This window comes from Paramormyrops kingsleyae, chromosome 9, assembly GCF_048594095.1.
Source record: "Paramormyrops kingsleyae isolate MSU_618 chromosome 9, PKINGS_0.4, whole genome shotgun sequence".
In the NCBI taxonomy this organism is placed as follows: domain Eukaryota; kingdom Metazoa; phylum Chordata; class Actinopteri; order Osteoglossiformes; family Mormyridae; genus Paramormyrops; species Paramormyrops kingsleyae.
This window is the reverse complement of record NC_132805.1, coordinates 36304703-36324703: the sequence shown is the minus strand read 5'-3', so window position 1 is coordinate 36324703 and position 20001 is coordinate 36304703. Positions and strand designations below refer to the sequence as shown.

Here is a 20001-nt window from a genome sequence, read left to right as displayed (position 1 = left end):
ATGGCACATCAGTGCCCCACGTCTGAGCCTTTGATAATTTGCTTTTGTTGCAGTGCGATGACTCTGCACTAATGAACTTTAACGTGGGAAGATAAATTGGACCACAGTTTGTATCGGTGTTAGTATGGAGATCTTGCAGTCATGAACTGCTTTAATTCTGTCCCCAGGGAAGCCAGCATTCTGTGAAGGCAAGATAATTCACTCTTACTGTGGTGTGTTTTCGGAATGTTAATAAATTGTGGAAAATTCCGGATTCTCTGTATTTTACCTGTCTTCTAGGCTAATGACTGATTATCTGAGGAAGAATGCAAGCGGTGTTGGGTTTTTTTAAACCCTAACCCTAACCCATCTCCAACGGGGCAGAAACTGACTTGTTGGAAAGATGGTATCTTTCTATGGTGCCAAGTTGAAAGCCCCTAACTTCACACATTCTGATGGCACTGTTGCAGGAGATTGCATGCCTGCATACTGATGATATACCTCTGTCAGGAATGGGTGTGGCCTAATTAGCCAAATTCCTCAAATAGGGGTGTCCTTATACATTCTGCTGTATAGTGCACCTAACAATGATGTACTAATGGGACAGGGTGGCCAACTTTGGTCAGCTGGCTGGCATGAGATTTTCAATTCGAGACCAGTCTGCACACACAGATACATGTACAGTATGTTACAGTTTCATTACCTTGTAAATAGTCTGTAGGGTTTGCAACAGCCTGGACGCTTTTGATGTAGATAAATTTCGGTTTATAATGGAATGATATAGATTTGCCATAAGATTTCTTGCTTGTGAGAGTCAGAACGCATGAGTGTCACGCCAGATGCATGAGAGTTGGCAACCCTGATGGATAAAACTGAAGTTTGCACATTACTCTGACCCATAGGTGGTAAATGCAGTACTTGATGGCTGTCATCTCCATTGCATGCAGTGACAGAGCAGACCCTTGGTGGCCAGTGCCAGCTCTGGCTGCCGCGATGCCCTTCCTGGAGGAAAACTCTCTGTTTGGGGAGCAGCCCGTTACTCTGCCAGTGATCATCATCGGTGAGACTCTCGTCAAATGAACTGAACACATTCATTAATACAAATCACAGCAGGGGAGTTAAGATGAAGGGCCCGGAAGATGTCATTTCTAATAAGGCTGGTGGAAACTATTTCAGATAAAAAAAGCAGTAGGTTAAATCGATAACGCAGGATCCAGGTCAACCTCTGACCCTGAATAGGATAAGTGATTAGAAGATGGATGGATGGAGCGACCGATCTCCGGATAAGCAATTAGAAGATGGATGGATGGATCAATGAAATGAAATAATGCCACTGAATTAGTTATTAGCTAACTTAACAATCAAAAGAATAATTACTGTCTGTCCATTAGGATAAAAGCTTGTCCAGTAGATTTCTCCTTTTGTCCTACATCATTTTTCTATAATTGACATAAAACCCTGTATTTAAAAAAAAATCACTGCATGCACGGAATTTCTTGTGTCTGCTGTGTCTTAGACTTACCTGCATTTATCTCACTTTTGAAATGTAAAATAAGAGCGGACTCTGCTCCTGTATTCCCAGGGAATGGACCATCTGGAATATGCTTATCCTATATACTCAGCGGCTATACACCTTACCTGGACCCTGGAGCAGTTCATCCAAATCCAGTCCTCTTCAGAAAACTGCAGGAATCAAAGTACCTTGCCGTCATTGAGCAGGTCATGAATCACTGACGTCAGTAATCAGCCACACTCAGTTAGTTCTACTCAGATTTACCACCTTTCCTAACAATAATCATGTACACTATATGACCAAAGGTACACTATATGACCAAAGGTACACTATATGACCAAAGGTACACTATATGACCAGAAGTATGTGGACACCAACTTGTCTGACATCGCATTCTGATGCCAAGGGTATTAATATGAAGCTGCTGTGCTCTGTGCTGCTCTGATAGCTTCTGTTCTCCTGGGAAGCCTTTCCATTAGATGCTGGGACATTGCTGGTGGGATTTGCTGCCACTCAGCCTGGGTATTGACGTTGGGTTATTAGGTCCGTTCCTGCGAGTTGGCATGGTCGAACACCTCCCGGCCGAACTTGATCTCAGATGTTTCCACTTCACAATCACTTGAGGTTGACCAGGGCATCTCCAACGGGGCAGAAATTTGGCAAACGGGCTTGTTGGAAAAACAGCATCAGATTATGGTGCCAAGCTGAAAGTTACCCATTATTCTGCCAGTGTTTGTCACTGAAGATTGCATAATTGTGTACTTGTGTGCTCTATGGGTGTGGCTTAATTGGTAAAATTTGTTTAATTAATTAATTAATAGGGGTGTCCACATTCTTTTAGCTATATTGTCTACCTCACAAGATCTTGCTGTCAAACACTTGACTAGTCATTCACATCTGCTGAAAATAATCATTTTACTTAGTAGCTCTTCTTTCAGACCCATTTGTGAAGCTGCATCATGTATAGCACTGATTGGCCATCTTCTCCTTAGGACTTAGCACTGATCGGTCATCTTCTCCTTAGGACTTAGTACTGATCGGTCATCTTCTCCTTAGGACTTAGCATTGATCGGTCATCTTCTCCTTAGGACTTAGCACTGATCGGTCATCTTCTCCTTAGGACTTAGCACTGATCGGCCATCTTCTCCTTAGGACTTAGCACTGATCGGTCATCTTCTCCTTAGGACTTAGCACTGATCGGTCATCTTCTCCTTAGGACTTAGCACTGATCGGTCATCTTCTCCTTAGGACTTAGTACTGATTGGCCATCTTCTCCTTAGGACTTAGTACTGATCGGTCATCTTCTCCTTAGGACTTAGCACTGATCGGTCATCTTCTCCTTAGGACTTAGTACTGATCGGTCATCTTCTCCTTAGGACTTAGTACTGATTGGCTATCTTCTCCTCAGGACTTAGAGTACCTGAGCGAAGGCCTGGAGGGTCGCTCCACCAACCCCGTGGCTGTCTTGTTCGACACGCTGCTGCACCCCAATGCAGACGCGGGCTACGATTTACCCTCTGTACTCCAGTGGAGGTTGGAGACCCAGCACCATGTTCCCCACTTGGTTCTGGGTCGAGCTGCACCTGGGGGTGCCTGGAATGTGAGTTTCTCCTCATGGACCACAGGATACTCTTGCAGACAGAAGCCAGTTGTTATGTTTTCTTCTACTGCTCAGACCTTCCCCTGATACCCCCAATTGCTCCACGTTTGTTCAGTTCCACCACCAGCACATATGATTCAACTAACATCTTAGTATCTTCAAGGTCTTCCTCTGGGCTAGTGGTGGAGACAAAACAAATTTATGGAATAGGGGTGGCTTGGGAATTTGTGGTCTATGTCACATTCATTTATTATATAAATATAACTGATTAGAAATTCTCATTTTAAATAAATTCTCATTTTAAATACGTTTTTACTTAAAACTTAAGTAATTAATTACTTAATTACTTAAATATTATGCTGAAACAAATAGTGCCACATAAAGGCGCTTTCCCACTGCAGGAACCTTTATCAGGCAGCAAGAACTTCTGTCGCGTTCCCACTGCAGGAACCTTTATCAGGCAGCAAGAACTTCTGTCGCGTTCCCACGGCAGGAACTCAGCCCATTACAATCGTAGTTCCTTGGAGGTAGTTCCTGAACCTTTCTTTAGTCCCTACTTCAGAGTGGGTACTTTTTGCTTGAGCCAGAACTACTGGGTGTGGCTTATAGAGAGAAACTTTGCTGATTGGTCAACCACAAGCACCGGCGCTTGGAAGTTACGCAAAAGTTCAGGGAAAAGAGACAGAAGTAGTCAAGCAAAAAATTAGTAGATGGACTTATTTTTATATCTCAATTACATTAAATGCATTAATAACTTTTTCGCTTGCATCTTATTTCTGCATCGAAAGATTTGGTCAATAACTGGCAACTTCTGTCCATAAATTATGGTGCCAGCGGAGAAAATGTTATTGGTGGAATAACATTAGATCGTTTTTTATTCTATGCAGTATGAAACATCAGTCTGGTGGCCAGATTTAATAATGAATTATAAACATGTTGTGGGCAGTATAAATAAAATATAAATAAAATTTGTCCCATATTTTTATACCACGCAATCTATCCCTCCCAATAAATAAAACAATTCGCTCAACCTCCATTGTTTTGACATGCTGGTGTAGTTTAGTTTGAAATTACATGTGAAGTTAAACCTGTTTTAGTCTCCCTTCTTATTTAGAATAAAGGTCATGGCTCCTGCTGTGTGGTGGGAAAGTGACACACAAAAGTGACCAGGAACTACCCAAATCGAAGGTTCCCAATCGAGACAGCCCAGTAACTCAGAACCAGGAACTAGGTTCCGGAACATCGGTGGAAAAGCGCCTTAATGCTCTCGACCTGCTTTTAGGCAATGGAGGGATCCATGTTGACAATCAGCCTGGGAATTTGGATGGAGCTCCCTGGGGTAAACTATAGAGATGTTGCAACAGGGAAGCAAAGGTAACTGGCGCCTCAGCCGTCTGTCTCACTCCAGAGGCTCGTAGTGACCATGTATGATTGTTATATGGACACATCCTGTGCCTCTTCCAGGGCAAAGGCAAACGACAGAGCCACGCCAGAAGACATTTCCTCCTACTACAGAAACTATGTGAAGTTCATGGGTCTCCAGAAGAATTTCGTGGACAATGTATATGTGACCTCTGTACAGAAGCTTCACAGGGAGCATGAGGGGGACGCGGTTGATGGAGAAATGGAGCTACGAGTGAAAGGGGGTGCCCCCAGCGTGCCAACCAAGGCTCTTTGGGAAGTCAGGGGCTACCAGAGTGTTCAAGGGGACACCCACATGCCGTTTAGCCTCTTCGCAGAAAATGTGGTTCTGGCCACCGGTGCCTCTGACTCTCCAGCCAGACTGGGAGTGGAAGGGGAGAACTTGCCGTTTGTCTTCCACAGCATGTGTGCCCTGGGGGTAGCCGTCAGAGAGCGTAGCCTCGGCCGGGACTCGGACCCAGTGCTGCTCGTGGGCGCAGGGTTGAGCGCGGCTGACGCCGCGCTGTTCGCCCACAGCAGCGGGGTCACCGTGCTGCACGCCTTCAGGAAGTGCGTGGACGACCCGGGGATGATCTTCAAGCAGCTGCCCAAGACGATGTACCCTGAATATCACAAGGTCTACCACATGATGTGCTCACAGAGCCACACTGCCACTGCCTCCGGCCTGTTCCCAGACTACACCAGTTTCCCTGAGCACTGTGTCGTCTCCTTTCAGCCTGATGTAAAATGCGTGCTGAGGAATGGCAACAATTTGAAGACCTTTAAGATCTCCATGGCCTTGGTGCTCATCGGCACCAATCCCAACCTATTTTTCCTCAAAGAACAAGGCCAGTATCTTGGTCTTGATCCTCACAAGCCTATTTCCTGCAAGCAGAACCCCATTGACATCCACCCCCACACATTTGAGTGCATGAAAGAGGCTAGCCTTTTTGCCATGGGTCCTCTGGTTGGTGACAATTTTGTACGCTTCCTGAAGGGCGGCGCTCTTGGCATTGCCAGCTGCCTGAGAAGACAAAAGAAGAAAGGGAAGCTGATTGCTGATAGTGGAGGTGGGGGGATAGCTTAAATATGGGGGTGGGCAGGGAATGCGAGAATGGGGCAAGAGCCTGTGCCATACTTATTGTTTGTATGCTGTGCAGCCTTCAATTTTTTTAAGTGTGCAACATGCTTAAAACTTGAAAGTGTACAAGTGACTGTAGACTAGAGATGCCGAAGGCAAATTCTCAGTGATCAATCTACCGTACTGTGAATGATAAAGATACAAGGTCTGAGGATTCAGAGAATTCGATTTTATTCATCCTGATGTCTCAGACGTGTCTCTGTTGCCCACCAACAGATAAATGTTTGTTTAGGGACCAGGCAGCTGAATTAAGTTACATGTTTTTTGTCTCACTGGATTCATTTAAACGACTCAAAAGACTCAGCAGTGCCAATCTCAATGCCCAGTTATACCAAACGACCCAAGGTTTTGTTGGCGTTTTGAAATGGGCCGACACCAGGTCTCATTGAGGCCTCCTATGCAAATCTGTATTTTTAAAAAAGGATGAATGTTAAATGCAAGTTAATGACTGGGGAAGCACACCAGAATATCCCTTTGTAAATTATTTAGTGTTAGAAGCTCTCGTTTGCATTTCTCTGCTGTGCCAAAAACCTGAACGGAGGCTAAACAGGAAGGGAGCTCATTGATTTTTTTAAAAACTTGATCATTAATACAAGCAGGTTGTGCTCCCAGTGTGCAAGGCCTTCTCTCTGGTCCTTGGCCAGTCCCTGCCTGGAATCCACTAACTTCAAGCAACAAATGCCAATGTTAGTGTAGAAAAACAGAGCTATCAACTGTCTACAGCTAGGAATGTTTGCTCCTGATTTAGGAAAGGCTTTATCATCTTTTTTAATTTTTTCTTATTGTACAATATCCCAATTTCCAGCCCAGTTATCACAGCTAACCAGTTCAGTAGGGCAAGAGATTTAATTAGTTCCATTAGGGAAATTATTTGTTTAACAGACTATTTCCATGGTCATCTACTGCCAAAACTGGTAGTTTCCAGCCCCCTTCCGGCTCTCGTTTTCACCCGTGACAAACCTGATGTAGATGAGAAGATGAAGCACTGTGTTTGGGGCCCCAACATCGGGGGGGGGGGGGGGGGGTCTGACCCTTCAGGACGGGACTGAACTACGTCTCCTAACCTAAGCTGTGCAAGTTGATAGCAGCATGTTTATTTAAATCCCAGTAAGTCGAATATGATGTAACGTTAAACACAAATGAGGTATTAATGTTTTGTACATAGTACTTTTTTTTATTATGAACAAATAAAATGTTTTAAAAAAATTTCTTAACACAAACATCGTTACATTGCTTGCTGTCAGTAGCTCAGCGTGTGGACTGATGAAAAGCAGGGAAAATCAAAAGTGTGACATTCACTGGTATGAAGGACAGGGCCTGAAATCACGCAGGGCTCCGTTTCTCTGGAACTCCTCCCAGGGTAAACACCACAAACGAGTGGCCTATAGAAATGCTGATTCATTGCTGGCCCATGGTACGGGCCTCATCTTCTTTTGGATAGTCTTGGGTTATATCTGGAAAAAGAAGAAGAAAAAAAAAAACACATGAACTTCAGGTGTTTGATTCAGAAAACCAAAATATTTGAGAAAGGACGGCAGGTCTATGCCAGCGATGCGCAATAAAATCCGTGCAGTGTCTTTTGGTGCCACTGACACAGCAGAAGTGTGTTCTTTGCAGTCTCCGTGTTCCTTTGCCATGCATGACTGACCAACATTCATGATTCAGTGATCAGACATTTTCGCTTCACTAAAACCCCCCCGCTGTGCTGTCCCTGGCCGGCCTGGAAACTATCGCAGCTTCAGAACAAGTACGACATCGTGACCTAATGTGGTCTCTAAGCAACCTTCGCTGTCCCCAGGCAACAGGAAGCCGCTCCGCGTTCGGCCCTGATGGGCTTCCTGATTCTTAAGCATGCTGGGCTTTTGGAAGCAAGGGCAGGTGACCGTAGCAGAAGCTCTTACACGTCAGTTGTCTTGATGACACTTCTGTGTGACGCTAAGCGATCTTTTTACTATTTCCTCCACTGGAAAGCTGGGCTCACTGTAGAAAGCAGCCCTCAGGTCGTAGGCAAGTCAGTTACCTCCTCCGGCTGGAACACACAGGCTAATCCCAGAGTTTTGGTTCACACACAAACCAATATGGCGCCTCTGAGGAACAGTGCACCTTCCCGCAGTACACTGAGGGGCCGAGCAACGTTAAGAACGGAAGGCTAAGCCACCATGACATAACCGTATGCGGGAGGCCGGGAAGTTTGATTATTGTTGCATAACAAGGATGTGACTGCAGGCAATCCGGGATCCCTGTGCTGTGAGAAACAGATCCACAGGCACTTGTTACCATTGTCTAGTATTAGAGCAGAGGCCAGCAAACACTTCAGGAAACCTCTGAACTCCCACGAAAGCAGGGCTTAAACTGAAATCGCCATAAATTACATTTACGTTTATTTAGTATTTTATAAAGTTTCATTAATAATGAGAATCACGTCTATATCAAAAAAAAAAAAAAAAAAATGCAAGGAAAAAACAACAAAAAGGACAGGACATTACAAATGCTGCCCCCTGCTGCTGCGGACACACGCAGAGGCAGAAGACGGGGACGAGCGAGTGTTTGGGTGACGGGGTGACATCAGCACCAGCCGGCACTTCCACTCCCGGTTTCCATGGGACCCGAGTAGAGGCCATCGCCGTGGGCCCTGGCCTTTGGCTCGGTTACAAGCCGCGGAGGCCGTGCTGCCGGATCAAAGCGGAGGCCGGCTCAAACCAGACCCAGGCGGTCACGTCGGCTCTAAGAGAGAGCCGGCCGGTACCGGCCCACGCTCCACCCGCAAACAGCGACCTAACACCTGCTCTGTGAGCCTAAGAGAGCCGGCCGGTACCGGCCCACGCTCCACCCGCAAACAGCGACCTAACACCTGCTCTGTGAGCCTAAGAGAGCCGGCCGGTACCGGTCCACGCTCCACCCGCAAACAGCGACATAACACCTGCTCTGTGAGCCTAAGAGAGCCGGCCGGTACCGGCCCACGCTCCACCCGCAAACAGCGACCTAACACCTGCTCTGAGAGCCTAAGAGAGCCGGCCGGTACCGGCCCACGCTCCACCCGCAAACAGCGACCTAACACCTGCTCTGTGAGCCTAAGAGAGCCGGCCGGTACCGGCCCACGCTCCACCCGCAAACAGCGACCTAACACCTGCTCTGTGAGCCTAAGAGAGCCGGCCGGTACCGGCCCACGCTCCACCCGCAAACAGCGACCTAACACCTGCTCTGTGAGCCTAAGAGAGCCGGCCGGTACCGGCCCACGCTCCACCCGCAAACAGCGACCTAACACCTGCTCTGTGAGCCTAAGAGAGCCGGCCGGTACCGGCCCACGCTCCACCCGCAAACAGCGACCTAACACCTGCTCTGTGAGCCTAAGAGAGCCGGCCGGCACCGGCCCACGCTTCACCCGCAAACAGCGACATAACACCTGCTCTGTGAGCCTAAGAGAGCCGGCCGGTACCGGCCCACGCTCCACCCTCAAACAGCGACATAACACCTGCTCTGTGAGCCTAAGAGAGCCGGCCGGTACCGGCCCACGCTCCACCCTCAAACAGCGACATAACACCTGCTCTGTGAGCCTAAGAGAGCCGGCCGGTACCGGCCCACGCTTCACCCGCAAACAGCGACATAACACCTGCTCTGTGAGCCTAAGAGAGCCGGCCGGTACCGGCCCACGCTCCACCCGCAAACAGCGACATAACACCTGCTCTGTGCGGGAGCATGTGGCTCGTTCATTAACTCCTTAATGAAACCACCAAAGATTCTGCTCTTTAGAATGGGAGGCTTGTTCAGGGCCACAGTGCAGGCAGGGACTGCGGCGTCTGCTTAATCAGGGCTCGCTGGAAGGTCACCGCTTTGGCTAATTATCACCTCTAACGAATTCCAGCAGCGAACCCAGGAAATCGTACATTACAGACATCTGCAGTGCTTCGTTTTGAACCTTAATTGTACTTTAAGTATGTGGGGCTGCCACAAAGCATCAGGGCATGCAATCACGCCGGCTGCTGGGCATTTTAGGTACTGCATGTTAGAGCACCTTCTCCACTGGATCAGTCAGCAAACATTCAGTTGAAGAACTTCTTTAAGCCAAAACACCACCATCGTTCCTCAAAAAAAAGTAACAATGCTGCATATTGTAAACTGGAGAGAGTGGTTTAACTGGTGTAACACCTGCATACGGATGTTTCTTATATATACTGCTGTCCAAGATGGACATACCTGACTGAAAAGCATACCTGAACAGGTCATCACCCAGCGCCTCGCAGACATACCTGAACAGGTCATCACCCAGCGCCTCGCGCAGACATACCTGAACAGGTCATCACCCAGCGCCTCGCGCAGACATACCTGAACAGGTCATCACCCAGCGCCTCGCGCAGACATACCTGAACAGGTCATCACCCAGCGCCTCGCGCAGACATACCTGAACAGGTCATCACCCAGCGCCTCGCGCAGACATACCTGAACAGGTCATCACCCAGCGCCTCGCGCAGACATACCTGAACAGGTCATCACCCAGCGCAGACATACCTGAACAGGTCATCACCCAGCGCAGACATACCTGAACAGGTCATCACCCAGCGCCTCGCGCAGACATACCTGAACAGGTCATCACCCAGCGCCTCGCGCAGACATACCTGAACAGGTCATCACCCAGCGCCTCGCGCAGACATACCTGAACAGGTCATCACCCAGCGCCTCGCGCAGACATACCTGAACAGGTCATCACCCAGCGCCTCGCGCAGACATACCTGAACAGGTCATCACCCAGCGCCTCGCGCAGACATACCTGAACAGGTCATCACCCAGCGCCTCGCGCAGACATACCTGAACAGGTCATCACCCAGCGCCTCGCAGACATACCTGAACAGGTCATCACCCAGCGCCTCGCGCAGACATACCTGAACAGGTCATCACCCAGCGCCTCGCGCAGACATACCTGAACAGGTCATCACCCAGCGCCTCGCGCAGACATACCTGAACAGGTCATCACCCAGCGCCTCGCGCAGACATACCTGAACAGGTCATCACCCAGCGCCTCGTGCAGACATACCTGAACAGGTCATCACCCAGCGCCTCGCGCAGACATACCTGAACAGGTCATCACCCAGCGCCTCGCGCAGACATACCTGAACAGGTCATCACCCAGCGCCTCGTGCAGACATACCTGAACAGGTCATCACCCAGCGCCTCGCGCAGACATACCTGAACAGGTCATCACCCAGCGCCTCGTGCAGACATACCTGAACAGGTCATCACCCAGCGCCTCGCGCAGACATACCTGAACAGGTCATCACCCAGCGCCTCGCGCAGACATACCTGAACAGGTCATCACCCAGCGCCTCGCGCAGACATACCTGAACAGGTCATCACCCAGCGCCTCGCGCAGACATACCTGAACAGGTCATCACCCAGCGCCTCGCGCAGACATACCTGAACAGGTCATCACCCAGCGCCTCGCGCAGACATACCTGAACAGGTCATCACCCAGCGCAGACATACCTGAACAGGTCATCACCCAGCGCCTCGCGCAGACATACCTGAACAGGTCATCACCCAGCACCTCGCGCAGACATACCTGAACAGGTCATCACCCAGCGCAGACATACCTGAACAGGTCATCACCCAGCGCCTCGCGCAGACATACCTGAACAGGTCATCACCCAGCGCAGACATACCTGAACAGGTCATCACCCAGCGCAGACATACCTGAACAGGTCATCACCCAGCGCCTCGCGCAGACATACCTGAACAGGTCATCACCCAGCGCAGACATACCTGAACAGGTCATCACCCAGCGCCTCGCGCAGACATACCTGAACAGGTCATCACCCAGCACCTCGCGCAGACATACCTGAACAGGTCATCACCCAGCGCAGACATACCTGAACAGGTCATCACCCAGCGCCTCGCGCAGACATACCTGAACAGGTCATCACCCAGCGCAGACATACCTGAACAGGTCATCACCCAGCGCCTCGCGCAGACATACCTGAACAGGTCATCACCCAGCGCCTCGCGCAGACATACCTGAACAGGTCATCACCCAGCGCCTCGCGCAGACATACCTGAACAGGTCATCACCCAGCGCCTCCTCTCTCTCATTCCGACTTTCCTCCTGTAAAGCAGAGGATTCACACCTTAAAAATGCCAATTTCCCTTTTTTCATGTGACATTTCCGCATCATTCGAACATGCTGATGCCTTCACCGCACCTCTGCCGCCGCTCTCAGCCACTCCTCCAGTTCGGAGTTCTTCGCCCGGTTGTGGGCCACCAGGTCAGAGCCCCCGATGATTTTGGGGAGCCCAGAGGACCCCGGCACAGGAACCTGGGAAACAAGCGATTAATCAGGCCCTTACACAGGCAGCACAGTCAGACTCCGCAAACAAGCGATTAATCAGGCACTTACACAGGCAGCACAGTCAGTCAGACTGTATTCCTTAACATTAACTGTAGCGGCTGAACTGAACTGTGGGGGCAGGGTCACATGGAATGTTCAGTCTGCTCCCCAGTCAGTCATGGCCTCTCATGGCCCCAGTAAGTCATGTTTATGCACGTGAACTCGTTGGCAGTACTGTAGCACAGGAAGTTCCAAAGGCGTGTCTGCTGGACAGACCTTCCTGAACTTCTTGAAGTTCTTCCCCTCGATCTGCTGACGCTCCGTCCGCGGCCTGGGCAGCTTGTCCACCAGCAGGGACTTGAACTCGATCACCAGTAGATTTCTGGGGAGATCCTCTCCATTATCGGCCTTAACGCCGGCCTTAATGCCAGCCACCACCTCCTGAAGCGGAGCACGGGACGAGGCGATAAACCCAGAGATAACAGCGGAGCCGGGAGACATGAACGAGGGAGTTTCGGGACTCACTGCAAGTTCTGACTTCACTGGGGCGGCTCTGGGCTGAGCCTCGGCTTCCGGCTTCTCGGGGACGCCTGCGCTGTCCGCTCTGGCGGCCTTAGAGCAGGGGAAGCCAGGCTAAGTCTCATTACACTGTGTCTCAGAAGCATATGAGGCCCACTGAGGCGAAGCACACAAAGGGACTTATTCTGTTGTATTTTATCAACTGACACACACACACAGGAATGCAGCAACAGACCATTCAATGCTTCTGACTTATTTCTAATATTAATATCAAATGAATTATTTAGAAAGCAAGTAGCATGTGAATTAACACAGAGGGAACCATTTTGCACCCAGCTGGGATTCACACCAGTAACCTGCCACTGACCAGTCCGGGTTCCTGAGCACAAGGCTACTCACTCCCCTTAAGAGGCATACTGAACTCCCATCTCACCTCCACGAAGGACTGCTCCTCCTCTTTGATGTGACGCACAGGGTCCAGACGGGCCCTCTTGCTGGGAACATCCTGCAGGTCGTCTTCGTCCATCGGTGTCGACATGATTGATTCCAGCTCCTCTATGTCCAACTCTGAGCTACAGCCTCCCGTCGGGTCGGTCACGGGTATCTCCTTCCTCCTGCCCACTGCTGGCCTGTGGCTGGAGGGCCCAGGCGAATGGTCCAGGTCTGCGTCTGAGTCCTGATCCAGTTTGCCCCCCTCTCCGCGGGATGCAGGTGTGCAGACAGAGGGCTCGGGTGCTGGAGGCTGCCCGGCACTCCTCTCCACCTCCATCACCTCCTCCTGTCCCTCCTGCTCTTGCCTGGACTGCTTAGCTTCGGACTGGTGAGGAGAATCTCCCTCCTCCCGAATTCTAACATGGGGCACAGAGAGGCCAAGCCAGCTTGAGCCACACAAACGTCACTAATCCACTTTAAACGTGACACCGCTTACACTCAGTAGGGAGCAAATCTGAATAGATCAAGGAGACCCAAACGAGTCCAGGGTCATCGTGGTACTTACCTCTTCTTGCTGAGAGGTTTGAAGTAGTCGGTAAGAGAATTGGCCTGTTTCTGGGGGGATTTGTGCTGGATCCCGGAGGGGGGGGGCTTTAGCATCAGACGGCTGTCGGCAGTGGTTCCGAGGACAGGCCTCTCGCTTCTACTTTTGGCCCCTGTGGCATGTGATGACATCGGCACCTCTGTTCCTGTATGCGAGTTGGCTGCCTTGCTCACCACGACGGAGCTCTGCCGTCGATCCTTCTCTGGAGTTTCACGCACTGCACTGGGTCCGCTGGTGTCCATCCTGCAGGGAGGGAGAGCAGACAGTAGAGGACCCTGGTGACAGAAGAGGACCCTGGTGACAGCGGCCCACCTGGCCACACAATGAGCATGAAGGCTTAGGGGGCTCCTCGATAGGGCTCCACGCACCCACAGTGCGGTCGGCAGCGTACCTGCTGAATCCCTGCGTCGTTTCAGTGTCAGGGGCATACGCCGTGATGTTCTGAGAAGCCGCCGGAAGCACGGTTTCATCCACGGCGGCGCTCTGAGTTAGCGACCCACCTGGGATGGGGGGTCTCACTTCAGCCGTTTCTGTGCGACGGGACCAATGCAGCAACAGACATGAGTCACCACAGAACACAGGCTGCTTCCTGTTTCAGCATCACCTGATCTGAACTGCAAAACTGCCTTAGGGCTCCCCCTGTGGCTGGCTTTGGTATTACAAGTCTTAGGAAAACAAACCAGTCTCTTATTGAAGGTGACAGCATTAGGGTGACCAGATAATCCATGTCAGGGTGGACACTTTGAGCTACTTCAAGTTTTACAAACTAGTTTATAACTGAAAGGCTCCTGTGTTTGGCTAAAATAGTTCAGTTCGTGTGCTTTGACTGGCTTGTTTCCTTGACTGAAAGACTCATCCAGCTGTTTCACATTAACATTAGTGACACGTGCATGATTATAGGAGACTGACCAATCAGCACACAGCAAGAGCTCAGCGCTAAAGTGAAATTCGGGTCCTTTTAACTATAATGGTAGCTTACTAACCCTATTCTCCCTGATACAGATTATCAGGTCACCCCAGCCTTGATTACCCAAAGTGGGTGAGATTTCCATGAGCTGTCAATCACTGCCTGCTTCAAAGTCACCAACGAGAACTGGGTCTAAAATGTGTCAGCGACTAGCGGCGTAGGAAACATGCAACAAGTACGATTGTAAAGGTGTAAGGTTACCGCTACCATCCTTCAGCACATACTCCTTAATTTACTGCCCCTAAAACATCTGCGGCAGCCGCACACCCACCTGGTGTCAGGGGGGCCGACGGATTGCAGTACAGTTTGGTGGAGCCGTAGATGGCGGCCAGTCCGATCTCGGACTCCGCGATCAGCCGAAGGCCCTTCCTGGAGAACAGCGGTGCTCAAAATCATCTCTGACACGTCTGCACATGGCTAACTGACGCACCATAATGAATCTCTAATACATGTTTATATTCCTGTAAAAATACTTATCGTCGTGTGTCTGACGAAAATCATCTACTTAACTAGTATTTCTGTTTGTATTAGTTAACATTTATATTCATGACAGTCGTCATACACACACACTCACACACACGTCAGCATGGGCAATTTACAATGGATAACCTTAAGTCTGAGGTACGGCTCGGGTAATTTACAATGGATAACCTTAAGTCCGAGGTACGGCTCGGGTAATTTACAATGGATAACCTTAAGTCCGAGGTACGGCTCGGGTAATTTACAATGGATAACCTTAAGTCCGAGGTACGGCTCGGGTAATTTACAATGGATAACCTTAAGTCCGAGGTACGGCTCGGGTAATTTACAATGGATAACCTTAAGTCCGAGGTACGGCTCGGGTAATTTACAATGGATAACCTTAAGTCCGAGGTACGGCTCGGGTAATTTACAATGGATAACCTTAAGTCCGAGGTACGGCTCGGGTAATTTACAATGGATAACCTTAAGTCCGAGGTACGGCTCAGGTAATTTACAATGGATAACCTTAAGTCTGAGGTACGGCTCGGGTAATTTACAATGGATAACCTTAAGTCTGAGGTACGGCTCGGGTAATTTACAATGGATAACCTTAAGTCTGAGGTACGGCTCGGGTAATTTACAATGGATAACCTTAAGTCCGAGGTACGGCTCGGGTAATTTACAATGGATAACCTTAAGTCCGAGGTACGGCTCGGGTAATTTACAATGGATAACCTTAAGTCTGAGGTACGGCTCGGGTAATTTACAATGGATAACCTTAAGTCTGAGGTACGGCTCGGGTAATTTACAATGGATAACCTTAAGTCTGAGGTACGGCTCGGGTAATTTACAATGGATAACCTTAAGTCTGAGGTACGGCTCGGGTAATTTACAATGGATAACCTTAAGTCCGAGGTACGGCTCGGGTAATTTACAATGGATAACCTTAAGTCTGAGGTACGGCTCGGGTAATTTACAATGGATAACCTTAAGTCCGAGGTACGGCTCGGGTAATTTACAATGGATAACCTTAAGTCTGAGGTACGGCTCGGGTAATTTACAATGGATAACCTTAAGTCTGAGGTACAGCTCGGGTACAGATCAGTTTTTGCTGTTAGTAATTTAACTGATGTAGCCTGGAGCAGATCACAGCACAAGGCCACTGAACAAGAACACTAAGTGAACATTCACTGCGCACCATCGCAAAGTGACGATATCTGTAAGCACGAGAATCATCAGAGGAGCGACCGGAGCCCTGAGCGGCCTGCGTACCTCTGCAGGATGCGAGTCACCGAGTCGCTCCACTGCACCTCGGCCTCTGCCTGCGGGACCTGGGAGCTGCCTGTCGACACGTCGACCACGCAGCTCTGCGCAGACTCCAGCAGGCCGACGGGCAGAGCGCCCCCCTCCAGCAGCTGGGCCCGCCCCCCTCCAAACCCCACCACCGAGCCGAGGCGCTTCAGCTGGGGGAGAAGCATAAGCCATCGTGCGGTCAGGGCAGGGCGCCATCGTGCGGTCAGGGCAGGGCGCCATCGTGCGGTCAGGGCAGGGCGCCATCGTGCGGTCAGGGCAGGGCGCCATCGTGCGGTCAGGGCAGGACGTGGGGGAAGAAACCTACCAAAGGGAGGGTCCTACACCACACTTATAAACAAGTAATCCGTCATTATTAATACTTACAAAAAGAGTTACGGTAACATCAAAACATTTTAAAAATGGAAAACCCAGCCCAAAAGTTTACTTTTAATCTACACGACCAGTCAAAACTGCAATCATAAACTGCAGATTTCTTATTCTTAAGCACTGGAAAATTGAGTGAATATAAGTCAAATAAAACAAGTTTCCTTTATAACATGGAAAGATAATGTAACAGTGCGTGTCTGACATATTAACTGCTTGTGTGGTGATGGCAGAGTCACATTCTAGGCTGTCCTTTAACTTTAAATGCTCTAAACCGTTTCATCCCAGGAAATAGAGCAGTATTTAATGTCTCTTGCAGAAAGAATGCCTCAAATTTTCTCTGCTGTTATAACTGCTAGAGGAGGTGACTTTGATGAAACAAAGGAATGACATTTTCTTGCTAACAAAAGGTACTCAAATGGTTAACATACTGTAAATGTATTCATCAGCAAATGGAGTGTATTTTTAGTAAATGTTAAGTGAGTGACATGCAAATGTAGAACATCTCGGTTTGTGCAAAAACTATTGACTGTTCGTGTAAGTCAAACATCTAACTTGTAAAATAAAGGTACAATTTGAAGGAAGGAGAATGTAACTATGCAAAGTGCCAGACCACAAGTTACATCATGAGAAGGAAAAAATAAATGATGCTGTTAGACTCACGATGAAGGAGCTAAGAGACTCCACCAAGAAATATCAACAAGCAGAACGTGCACTGATTCTTACTTGTTTGGCATTAAGGAAAATAAACCTTTTTCCCTCAAAGAGGCATTTACGCTCTGCCACTGAATGAAGGTCCACATTCTTCTTTTCCAAGGTCGGCTCGTCTATCTCAGGAAGGAAACTGCAGCCACAAAAAGACAAGAAAGTGACCTTCTCCGCCTTTCAGAAATGAGGGAGAACGCTGCCGGCAGATAAGGCCGAGAGCCGGCTCACCTTTCCGCTTTGGGCAGAGCCTGCGTCTGCCGTGCCGCCTTCCTGAGTTCGGAGAAGAAGTCTGGCTTCACTATCGGCCGGCAGCACAGCAGGGCGCAGATTGTCTGCGAAGCACGAACAGAGATGGTCAGCGAACGTTAAGGCAACTCTTGACAGCAGATGGTGGCAAGTGGACATGTGACAATAAGGCAGCAGGTTAAAGTCCCAAGAAGAAATAAGACGCAGGGCCGCGACGCAGGAGTACACAAGTGCACTTTACAGGACAAGACAACACAGTGCAGTTGAGTAGTAACCACGTTGGTTTACATGTGAGTAAACAGCATTACTGCAGATGCCGTATTCGGTGTGTACCTTGACGGTGACTTTGACGGTCGGCATGACCAGGTGACTGCAGTCTTGGCTCCAGCTGCTGACTAGACGGCCGCCGAGCTGCTGGACGTCTGTCGCCAGGGAGGCTTTTCCCACGTTGTCCACGCATGACGAACAGACCACCAAGGCCTCGAAGACCACTCTGCATGTGCGCAACCACTCATGTTACCTCATCATAAAAGTTAGGGGGTCTTCCTGGGTGCCCGTGTTTGTCTGGGTTTCATCCAGATACTCCAGTTTCCTCCCACGAGAAACAGGCAGTCAGGCTACCTTGTGTCGCTAGATTGCCCAGTTTGCGATTGTGTGTCTGCCTCTGCCTGCGCGCGCGTGTCTGCGTCTGCCTGCGCGCGCGTGTCTGCGTCTGCCTGCGCGCGCGTGTCTGCGTCTGTGTGTCCAGCACTGTCCCTTATACTGCTGAGGAAAGGCCCCAGATTCAGGACACGCATTTTCGGAAGATGGAAGGATAAAAAAAGGAATTGGGGTGAAGCACTTCTGCTGATGTGATGGAGGGGATGGGATTGAGGCCACCAGCGTCCTCCTAGCCACCCAGACGTGAGTCCTGCGGCACGCCCATGCACGTGGCATTCAGAGGAGATAGGAATCCCACCACAGCACTGTACACACCTGAACTTATTCTCAAAGACCCCAAAGGTCAGCTGGTCACCATTCTGCAGGACCCTGGCATTGTTTTGGGCCAGCTGGTCACCATTCACAAATGTGCCATATTTGGAGGTGTCGGTCACTGTCAACGTCGTGGACACATTCTGCTGGCAACAACGAAAAACGGTTACAAATAAAAACCTCTTCTAGTTATCCTTCCATGACAGGCTTTAGCTGATATTTAACTAACACAGAAGACAAGTTTATAACTGCACTGACGGGACGGGCGCTCGCGGACAGGCTGACGGCGAGGCGCGCATGCGCGCGGCTGATGGACTGGTCGTTCTGCAGCAGCACTGCGCAGCTCTTCCGGCCCACCGTGTACTCTCCGCCGGCCACCAGGCAGTGCAGCTCCCCTGCAGATCGGCGACAGTAACCGGCCGCACGCTTATACGGCGCAATTGTTCACAGCAGACAGACACTATGGCTGCCAGCGGTAGTCAGCTGACTGGCGTGAGACGTTCAGTTCGAGACAAGTCTGCACACACGAGTGTCACGCCAGATGCGTGACCGCTGAGACACCAGGTTCTATGCTGAGCTGCAAACGTGCGTTGATACAATTATTATTCACCGACTCCCCAGTTTTTCCGAAACAATGGTTGCATGAAAAATATTTTTTTAAATGAACTGTCAATTTATGAAGATACACTTCAGATTGTTTACAATCAGAGATAAGCCACGTATGCAAAGTGGGTTAAGATTCCCGTTAAGCAATGATTATTCCCACTATTTTACGTTTCCTTTACTTGCTACTGAACACGGATAACAGACTGCGAAAAAGGTGCACGACAGCAAGGCATCAACAGGGAAAGCACGAGCAAAGCTGCGCACTCTTTTTCCCTACATGGGACATTAACTTACCTCCATCTCCAAGTGGTTTCAGTTTCCACATTTCGCTTAGTAAAATCTAATATTGCTAACATTGGTTGCTGAGTAATCAGTTTGCTTTGTCAGCTTTGCGGATATGCATGAATATCCTTCACTAAACAATCTCCCACTTCATAACCCTTGGCAATGCATTCCCAGTTTCCCACTGTACATAATCCAGGCGCGTCTCCCCCGACGTTTCCCGCGAAACAGTCGCAAATATCCGACACTTCCGGCTTCCCATGACCCGACCCCCCCCATCGTCGCGCCTGCCGTAAATCAGCGCTGCAAAAATACCCGCGGTTATTGCCATTAAATGTTAATTTCCGTGAGTGACGGAATGCGATATGATATGTCCCCTTATGGTTACCAATTCTCCCAAATGTAATTTCGAGTTTGGCCTTAAATAAACGTTGGCGGTGTAACTGAGAGCTGCAAGTTGTGTATGGCGCAGTTATTAGGAGCAGTTCAGGTTCAGTTTGACAGTCGAAGAGAAAAGTGCATAAAAAATATTTGGCAGTGATTCATGTATCCCATACGTACGTCTGGGAGAATTGA

At 49.5% G+C, this 20001-nt stretch overlaps 3 protein-coding genes across 6 annotated transcripts; 1 reads left to right on the top strand and 2 right to left on the bottom strand.

Annotated features, from left to right (window-relative positions):
• Positions 1–935: 935 nt before the first annotated feature.
• Positions 936–6648, top strand: osgin2 (oxidative stress induced growth inhibitor family member 2). Of its 2 annotated transcripts, XM_072716925.1 has the most exons (5): positions 936–1039; positions 1562–1698; positions 2901–3092; positions 4375–4466; positions 4557–6648. In XM_072716925.1, the coding sequence occupies exons 1-5, from the start codon at positions 973–975 to the stop codon at positions 5578–5580; spliced, it is 1512 nt and encodes a 503-aa protein (XP_072573026.1). In that variant the 5' UTR covers positions 936–972; the 3' UTR covers positions 5581–6648. The 2 variants fall into 2 exon arrangements, with proteins under 2 accessions (XP_072573026.1, XP_072573027.1); XM_072716926.1 differs by lacking the exon at positions 936–1039 and having other exon boundaries at positions 1581–1676.
• Positions 6649–6774: 126 nt separating this feature from the next.
• Positions 6775–19693, bottom strand: nbn (nibrin). Of its 3 annotated transcripts, XM_023844551.2 has the most exons (16): positions 19438–19693; positions 18796–18932; positions 18541–18680; positions 17899–18058; positions 17548–17651; positions 17338–17455; positions 16207–16397; positions 14744–14841; positions 13897–14035; positions 13467–13748; positions 12903–13317; positions 12476–12562; positions 12227–12391; positions 11825–11938; positions 11679–11728; positions 6775–7088 (listed from the first exon to the last, which is right to left on the bottom strand). In XM_023844551.2, exons 1-16 carry the CDS (start codon positions 19466–19468, stop codon positions 7058–7060), a joined length of 2262 nt encoding a protein of 753 aa, XP_023700319.2. In that variant the 5' UTR covers positions 19469–19693; the 3' UTR covers positions 6775–7057. The 3 variants fall into 3 exon arrangements, with proteins under 3 accessions (XP_023700319.2, XP_023700321.2, XP_023700322.2); XM_023844553.2 differs by lacking the exon at positions 18796–18932; XM_023844554.2 differs by lacking the exons at positions 18541–18680; positions 18796–18932.
• LOC140592474 (uncharacterized) lies at positions 7096–10138 on the bottom strand. The gene is made up of 4 exons (XM_072715881.1): positions 10110–10138; positions 9829–9881; positions 9038–9351; positions 7096–8968 (listed from the first exon to the last, which is right to left on the bottom strand). The coding sequence occupies exons 1-4, from the start codon at positions 10136–10138 to the stop codon at positions 8348–8350; spliced, it is 1017 nt and encodes a 338-aa protein (XP_072571982.1). The 3' UTR covers positions 7096–8347.
• Positions 19694–20001: the final 308 nt, after the last annotated feature.